Source organism: Delphinapterus leucas, chromosome 6 (genome assembly GCF_059928025.1).
Source record: "Delphinapterus leucas isolate spDelLeu-1000000601 "Yukka" chromosome 6, BTC_Dleu_Yukka2, whole genome shotgun sequence".
Lineage (NCBI taxonomy): Eukaryota > Metazoa > Chordata > Mammalia > Artiodactyla > Monodontidae > Delphinapterus > Delphinapterus leucas.
The window spans coordinates 40,486,086-40,495,174 of record NC_143134.1 but is presented as its reverse complement, the minus strand read 5'-3'; the positions used below and the strand labels follow the sequence as shown (position 1 = coordinate 40,495,174).

General features: G+C 45.8%; 1 protein-coding gene across 1 annotated transcript; it reads right to left on the bottom strand.

The window, feature by feature from the left end:
• Positions 1-7,691: 7,691 nt before the first annotated feature.
• On the bottom strand, positions 7,692-8,399 carry POM121L12 (POM121 transmembrane nucleoporin like 12). Its single transcript, XM_089912622.1, has one exon. The coding sequence runs from the start codon at positions 8,397-8,399 to the stop codon at positions 7,692-7,694; it is 708 nt and encodes a 235-aa protein (XP_089768748.1).
• Between the last annotated feature and the right edge of the window lie 690 nt (positions 8,400-9,089).

Here is a 9,089-nt window from a genome sequence, read left to right as displayed (position 1 = left end):
AGCGGCTGGGCCCGTGAGCCATGGCCGCTGAGCCTGTGCGTCTGGAGCCCGTGCTCCGCAACGAGAGAGGCCACGGCAGTGAGAGGCCCGCGTACCGCAAAAAAAAAAAAAAAAAAAAAAACTGGAAAAAAAACCCTCAACCTCCTTGAACACAGCATTGCAGGTTCTTTGATAGATAATCTGTAAGGAAAAGAAGGGGGGAAACTATGACAGGAAGAAATGAAGAATTTTCTTTTTAAATGGGCAAAACTAAGCTATACTGTCTAGGATTTCGCAGTTGGGTGATAAGACCATAAAGAAACACAAAGAAGAGATTATTAACAAAGTCCAGATAGTGGTATTTTTAAAAAAGGAGACAGGTAGTGGCTATAGTGGAGCATTTGACAGAGGTTTCTAAGGTGGCTGCAAAGTTCTGTTTCTTGACCTGGGTGGTGGTTATAATAATTCATTGAAATGTACGTTTGGTTTGAATAATTTTCTGCATTTGTATTATATTTTACTTTGCAATGAAAAGGTTAAAAACCCTGGTAAGTATGATACAATCAATCTGTGCATTTATGCAAAATTATATGCGTGCGTATAAAAACACACACACAAATAAAACCAGCAGCTGCTGGTTTGTCCCTTCCCCCGCTTAGGTGGTTGAGATGAACAGATACACACTACTATATATAAAATAGATAACCAACATGGACCTACTGTACAGCATGGGGAATTCTACTCAATATTTTGTAATAACCTATAAGGGAAAAGAATCTGAAAAAGAATCTACCTATATGTATATGTTTCTATATAGCTGAATCACTGTGCTTGACACCTAAAACTAGCATGATATTGTAAAATCAACTATACTTCAATTAAAAAAAGTGACTGGTGGGTATATAAAATTACCCCTGACAGCTAAAGAGAATGTTCCAGAATTAGGTTGAGGACTCTCCCTTTCCAAATCCTTGTTGCCTCAAAGCATCAGGCTGGGCAGCTTTCCTACCTAATTTTGTTCAGACAGATGAAAGCAGGAAGGATTAGTTTTGATCATGCTGGCTAGATGTGTGAGTAACATCCTGCCTGGTAATTATTTTTGACATTTGACAGTTCTAGGTACAACCTTTTGCAGCTCTGAAATGTTGGCAGTGCATTTATTTTTGAAGGGTTCATACTTTCCTATAAGGAACCAAGTATCCACAGGATACTTCTTTGGGTGCCTTGTTTCAAATTAAGCTAGAGGGTTTTGGAGAGTCACAAATCCAGAGGGAAGCTTGAAGTTTCAGGAAAGAGCTCATCACTTAGCAACCACTACCACAACAACAAAAGTGTGCCTTTTAAATTCTTTTTGAAAGCTGGTCCCTGTGTACAGAACTGGACTTACAATCTTTCAGAGTAGATACCAGGTGAACGTGTGTTCCCAGGTATCTCCCCGACCTGTCTGCCTCACTGCTGAAATTCTAATTATTTTAGATTATTTCTTTGGCCAGTGAGTTTAAAAATGCAAATATCCCTAGGAGAAGCAGCCAGGTTAAGATTTTATGAGACATTAATGCTATGGTGAAAAGAATGCATGGAGAAAAGGGATTCTGAATTGGGGAGAAGAGGGAAGGAACATCGTAAAGGACAGAGAACTGCTCAGAAGAAAAATGCCTGGAGTTTTTCAAAAGCAGGCAATGAAAAGGCACTGAGTATCCACAGTGACACTTATGGAGATTTAATCAATCAAATTCTTTTGGTTTCAAGTGACAGAAAACCCAACCCAATTGGTCTTAAGGAAAGAAAGGGAATCCACTGGCTCACATAATTTAAAAGTCTCATGGTAGATTTTTGGGTGGGGTTTCAGGCATGGCCTGATCCAGGGGTACAAACAGTACTTTGAAAACTTGTTCTTCTCTGCTCTTGGACCTGCTTTCCTCTCTTTTGAATTCCCTCTCAGCAGGCCCTCTGCTCCTGTCACCTCCCAAGTATAGTGTAAAAGGTTCTTCCTTGCTCTGATCACTCAGCAAAAATTGTGGGATTAGCTCTAGTTGGCTCTGATTGGCCACACACTTATGTGTATATCTGTCATGGTAGCCACCAGATCCATCGCTCTGGTGGGTCATGCTAGTGTCATATGTTTCCTTTTGGAGCCAGAGGTGAAGAAGTTCCACTGGTTCACCTGCACTGAGGAAAAGCAGAAGTAAGAAGAAGATGGAGAAGCGGGTCTAGAGATGTAAACAGTGCATGTTCTCCTCATTGTCTCTGTGAGTCCCAACCATTTCACAGAGTGGTTGTGAAATCAACTTGGTGGATCCCACCAGCATCAAAAAATTATAATAGAAGAGAATTAAATAGAACAGAAGATATCTTAGTGTGTCATATGTAGTAAGATCAGTTATATAGGTGTGTATGTATACATACATATGTATGTAGATGTAGATACATGTGTGTATCTGCATCAATGTGTGGGTAAATATGTGTAAAACATGTCTCTCTCCACGGGGCATGGTAAGAAGGGGTAAAAACGCTGTTTCCCATGACGCTATGTGTCGGCAGCCTGGACTGGTGTTGCCCTTCCTGGTGTCTCTCCCTCTACTCACACTGCACCCCCAGCCCAGAATGACCTCTGCCCTGCGCCCACCCACTCCCTCCTCATCTTCAAGGTCTGGCTCAAATATCACTTTCTCCACGAAGGCTTCACTTCCTGATCCCTCCACTAATGCAGGAATACCGAGCTGTCCTCTGTGCCCTCAGAGAGGCTGATCCATGCTTTGCCCTGCTATGGATGGCTAATAATGTGCTCGCCCCGGGGAAGGAGAGCGGGGCCGTCCAACACTGTCACCAGTAACCTCAGGTGGCCACTCAGCACTTGAAATGGGATCAGTCCAAATTGAGATGTTCTGTAAACGTAAAACATGCAGTAGGCTTCGAAGAAGAAAAAAATTGTACAGTATCTCAATAGTTTTTTTTTTCTTTCTTTTTTTTTTTAACATTTATTTAGCTTTTTGGCCACGCCATGTAACTTTCAAGATCTTAGTTCCCTGACCAGGGATTGAACCCGGGCCCCGGCAGTGAAAGCACCAAGTCCTAACCACTGGACCGCCAGGGAATACCCTCTCAATAGTTTTTGTACTTATTACATGTGGATAGGATAGTATTTTTGGATATTTTGGGTTAACTAAAATATAAAATTAACATTAGTTGCAGCTGTTTCTTCTCACCTCTTTTGAAATGTGGCTACTAGAAATTGAAAATTATATTCCTGGCTTGCATCTTATCTGTACAAAACAGCTCTGGGCTAGAGGGCACAGTAGATCAAGGCTGGGCTCTAGAGGCAGAAACCATTGAGCATGGGGCAGGACAAACTCCTGAACATCCTCATTTCCCTGGTAGACATAATGAGAAGCGGACCTTGTGGGATATTTGTGCCTATTAATGGAATAACTAATGGCACATGGGGAGCACTTAACAAACGGTTTCTGTTGCTTCTATTATCCATGGTGAAGTCTAATCTCTCTGTAGGACCAGATGTCAGTTTTACCTTTATAGCACCTAAAAGGCTGCCTGGCTCACAGCAGGAGATCAAGAACTCTTTCTTGAATGAAGGAAGGAAGGAAGGAAACAACATCAGAAATAGTTTGAGAAAATTTCCTCAGAGACAAAATTTACCTACTTGATAATTTTTTTTTTTTCCTTCCTGTGCGGTACGCGGACCTCTCATTGCTGTGGCCTCTCCTGCTGTGGAGCACAGACTCCGGACACGCAGGATCAGCGGCCATAGCTCAAGGGCCCAGCCGCTCTGCGGCATGTGGGATCTTCCCGGACCGGGGCATGAACCCGTGTCCCCTGCATCGGCAGGCGGACTCCCAACCACTGCGCCACCAGGGAAGCCCTACTTGATAATTTTGATTAAGGACAAGCGTGTCAATAAGATGGATGACCCATGGGGACCTACTGTATAGCACAGGGAACTCTACCCAGTATTCTGTGATAACCCATATGAGAAAAGAATCTAAAAAAGAAAGAATATATGTATATGTAAAACTGAGTCACTTTGCCGTACACTTGAAACTAACACAACACTGTAAATCAACTACACTCCAATAAAATTAAAACATTAATAAAAAAGGACAAGAGTGTCAGAGATTGTAAGCCGCCTTATGGCTGTTGAAAGAAAGTTCTTAGCTGGAAGCTGTGGCAACCAGGCCATTCAGGACAACCCTCCTCACCCCAGGCCTGTCTCACTTCTTGTTGGTGGGTCTGGAGTTTTACCTAGTCTGTTTTTCGAATGAGCATTTCAGCAATTTCAATTCCTACCTCATTCTTGTTCACTTTCTTCTTTTTTGTTTAAATTTTTTTTTAAATAGCCACATCTTTTTCAGTTTTACCCTTGACGTGTGAAATTAACACCATGTGAAAATCACATGCACTTTGCAGGGTAACTTTATGTGGTTTTCCCATGAGCTATTAAATACATATATATGTGTATACATGCGTGTGTGTGCACACACACACTTTTTTACCCTAAGGGTGTTTGATGTAGCAGATTCAGAAATGAAATGTTCATATTACAAGTCCCCACAGGAGACTGGGGGTGCAGCAAAGGCAAGCCTGACAGGGTAGAAGACAGTAAAAATATTAGGTAAGGAAAATTTTCCTTCATACCACAAAAGGTCTGAGCCTCATAGAAACGGGCAAGAGGTTCCTGGGAGAAATGCCTTCAGATATTTCTTGTCCTTCTCACTCCCTGCCGCTCCCCTTCCCTCCTGAGGTTTTGGCTACAGCATTTACTTAAACGCACTGAACGTGATTCCTCTGGATGTGAGAGGCTGGGAACCTGGAGTGGCTGCTTATTGTCCCTGAGGGGCATTTGGGGGAAATGAGCTCAGTAAAGAACACTGACCTGTGGGCAAGTCCTTTAACTCTTATCAACCTCAGTTTACTCATCTGTAAAATGAGGCTACACCATTTGCCTCACAGGGTTTTTGTAAAGATTAAATGTGATAATATATTTGAAAATAGTGTGTCAGGTAGGAGATACCTTAAAAATGTAGGTAGCCTGATGCGTGTGAGTCTTGGAGTTAGCAAGAGAGCTGAAAACCTGAGACGTGGTCTGAGGAGGGAGTGTCAGAATTGGCCAAATTCAATTTTCCATCTTGCAAGACCAGGCTTGAGTGACGAACAACTGGAAAGTCTATTTAATGAAACTCTAGCTAAAGCAAAATTATGCCCTTGAGACATGCAGTAGATCATCAAACAAAACAAGAACCAGGTCCTGGAGATACTGAGCATGCAAGGAAACTAGAAGGTCTTAGTGGGGGACAGGTGCCAACGACAGGCATATCCAAGCCCAGCTGCAGGCCACTTGGAAGAAGGGGACCTTCAAATGGCATGGATCATGTCCACGCCACACCCTAAACATCAGCCCCCAAGTTTAACTCCCAGACAAAGGTGCAAGCAACGGGCCGTAGCTGTGCTAAGAGAAGCATCATCAAATCCTGACTGGAAGGAAAGGGTCCACAGCAGGCTTCATGAAGGAGACATAGTTGGGCTGAGTCTGTGAGAAGGCAGAAGGTGGGTAAGTGAAGATGGGAGGTGGGAAGGAGAATGCTCTTGGAGGAAAAACATGGTGGTGGAAGAGGGCCATGCTGCCAGATGGGAGAACAAATAGGACAATTCAGCAGGACCAGAGGACTGGGGAAATATAGGGGCATGGAAATAAAGCTGAGACGCTAAGTTGGGGTCATATCAAGAGCTAAATGGAGGTGCCTTTACTGTACTGGGTAAAAAATGGAGAGCCACTGAAGGATTCTAAGAAGGAGAATGTCATGATCAAACTGATGTTTGAGGAAGATTCAATGGGTAAAATGTGTAGGATGGATTGGAAATATGGAAAGGAAGGGCTGCTATTGTCACGTTCTACTGCAAAGAACAAATGAGAGTTGGAATCAGACAGACTTAATTTTGGTTCTTGACTCTGTGACTTATTAGCAGTGGGAACTTAGGAATGTTACTTAACTTCCCTAAGCCTCAGTTTTCCCATCTACAAAATGGGGATAATAATAGTACTTACCTCAATGGATTAGTCAATGAGATTCTGCAATGAATTTAAAACACCTGACGCAGGGTCTGATACACACCAATGAATGGGTAAGTAGTATTATTAGGGAGAAGGCAGATAATAAGGCTTAGACAAGAAACCATAAAGGAAACCAGGAGAAGCATGGGTAACATCCTTCCTTCCTTCCTGTCTTCTAGATCAGGAGTTGGCAAATTATGGCAGACAAAGACAGTCTTATTCACAGTGTCCTCAAGCTAGAAATCATTTTTATATTTTTAAAGGTAAAAAACAAAGAAGATTCAACAGAGACAATATGTGGCTGGCAAAGCCTAAAGTATTTACTATCTGGCCTTTTTCAGAAGGTTTGTTGACTCCTAGAGCAAATCCTTGAACATCTGAGCAAAGACCACATCCATGGAAAGCACACATCCACACAATGCTTTCACACACAGAGGGTCCCACTGGGCACCGTCCTCTTGGCTAGGGGACCAGCAAAGCCTTTTGCATGTTGGGAGCAACTGCTTTCTTGGAAATTTCACCCTCTGAGTATTTTCCTAAGTGCAATAATCTCCCAGGCCCCAGGGTCTGCATATCTGAATCCTCTCCCAAGCCTCTGCTCTTGCTTGCTACAAAGGAATATTTTAAGAATCTCCAATGTCTACAAACATTCCTAGGCCCTTGAGGGGGAAAAGACGTCTTTAGAATTTGCATAATATTTTGGAAAAAAAGTCTTTGTGTCCTGGAAGCTTGTAGAGCATTTACATTGTATAAAGGATAAAGCAGATAAGAGGGTCCCTAGGTGCACTGATCATATCATTGTGTTACAAATATGAGGCTTATATAAGGCAAAACAGACCTGCTGGCCCAGAGAGTATTAAGAAATCAGATATTTAAGCTATAGTTACAAAATACATGACATAATGGAAATATGTAGGAATATTTCAGAAAAAAAAAGAAAGAAAAGAAAAAAAGGAAAATAAAAAGCAGCAGCTAGGGGCTGAAAAAAACAGAGCCAGATGGGGTATATGGATTTGACAAAAAGGAATGAGTTTCAGGGATAGTATTTTTTTTTTTTTTAAGTATTAAAAAACATGTGTTCTTGAACAGTGATTTGGATGGAAGTAGTGTTCTGAGAAACTTTTTTTTTTTTTTTTAGGATAATGAAGCTCTTTTAGTATTATTTAAAATAAGAACAACCTTTAAACCGTATTAAGTGGGCAACAGGGGAGAAGCACGCCTTCCTGAGAAGGGTCCTCCAAGAAGGGTCTTCTCAGGGGCAAAGGCAGCAAGGGTGGGTGGGCAGGAGGGAGTGCAGGCCTGGACGTCAGCGGTGCTTCCTCGGGGCGGGCTCTGCAGGTAGGAGAGGTGGCTCTGGGGCTTGGCAGCTCCTGGCTGGAGTGCACGGAGCTGGCCTGGCGGTCCGTGCCAGTGACTCAGGCAGGGGTAGGGCAGGGGTCAGCTGGGTAAAAGAAATGTGGGTTTGAGTGTCAGGAGGAGGTGGCCTTGGCTCTCAGGACTCAAGGGGGACGTCAGGCTGCAGGAGGCCCAGGCCCGGGAGTGCTGATCCGCCCCCATCTCTCCAGCGAGGCTCTGTGACTGTGCCCTGGGCGGGTGGGGGGTGGGGGGGCCTCACAGCAGAGTGGGCGGCAGACAGGGAAGGCTCAGGCTAGGGCTGCTGGTCAGGCCGGGGCTCAGTGTCCTCTTCTCGTAGGTGCTTGCACCCGGAGCAGTTGCTTCTTCTCAGAGGCCCCGGCCTGGGCACAAAGACAGGGACCACTCCATTCCTCATCACGGGCCGGAAGGCCGACAGCCTGGGCTCGGGGCTCTCAGACCTGAGAGGCCCGTCGAGCCGCCTTTGTCCTTCCTCGCATCGGCTGAGGGCCCTCAGCGCGGTCTCCTTGGCACAGGGGTCCGGGGATTCCTGGCTGGACGGACACGTGGACAAGTTGCTTAGGCTTTCAACGGGGGCGGTACGGATGTCTACCAGGCTCTGCGTGTGGCAGGAGAGGCGGGCGTTCCACGGGGACCCCATCGTGAAACCGTTGCCATGGCCGGAAAACCCCAGCCCCGAGGAGGTGCGGAGGGGCGGCCCGCTGGGAAGGCGCCTCCAGCCCTGGGGCACCGAGGACCCGCGGACCGGGTAGTACTTCCAGTTGCGCAGGGCAGCGGGGAGCGGCCGCCTGCTGCGGAACCAGAGCTCGTGATCCTGGCGGCGGCGGCGGTAGCACAGGATTGGGCGCCCGTCCCGGCCCATCGGGAGGCAGGTGCCGCTGGCAGGCCTGGTCCATGGGAACCATGGGGACCGGCGCTTCTGGGCGTGCGCTGGCTGCGTGGCCTTGGCCGTGCCCAGGTACATGCTCAGGTAGCTGCCCATGCTAGCGGGTCAGTGGGGTCGGACCTTCGACGGGCTTTGGCTTCTGGGCGGCCCCGAAGTCTGTAGAGGCGAAGCTTACGGCGCTGAGGCGACCGTTGGCATCGGGGTGTGGGACGGTTCGTGGGGCGTTGGAACCTCTGGGCACGAGGTTCTGCGCGCGCCAGGCTGCGGCCTCGCGGACCCACCTGGGGCCTCGCGGACCGGGGCCTCGCGGACCCAGGGCCTCGCGGGGCGTCAGGAATAATATTTTCCCTCATAGTACTGTGTCTAACTGTACCTTTAAAAAGCCCTTTAAAAATACATCCTCTTACTATCATGATGATACTTGAGTTTAGAATCCTTATTTTATCAACGAAAAATGTCACCCACCTTGAACTTTATTTTGACATTCAGGGAGTAAATTCATTAATTCATGCACATATTCCTTCAACAGATATATTTTAAGTGCTTACTACATGCCAGAAACTGGGCTAGGACAGTGGTCCCAGTCTTTATGGAGGGTGCAACCTTGTGGTTAGAGAAACAATAAGTAAATAAATGAGTGGTAGACATGGAGGTAAGTTGTATGAAGGAAATAAACAGTGATTTGTGATAGAGAATAGGAGGTGTTAGGGGTCCCCTACTTTAGAAAGCTGGAATCCAGGGAAGTCTCTCTGAGGGTTTGACATTTTAGCAGACCCTAGAGGTTGT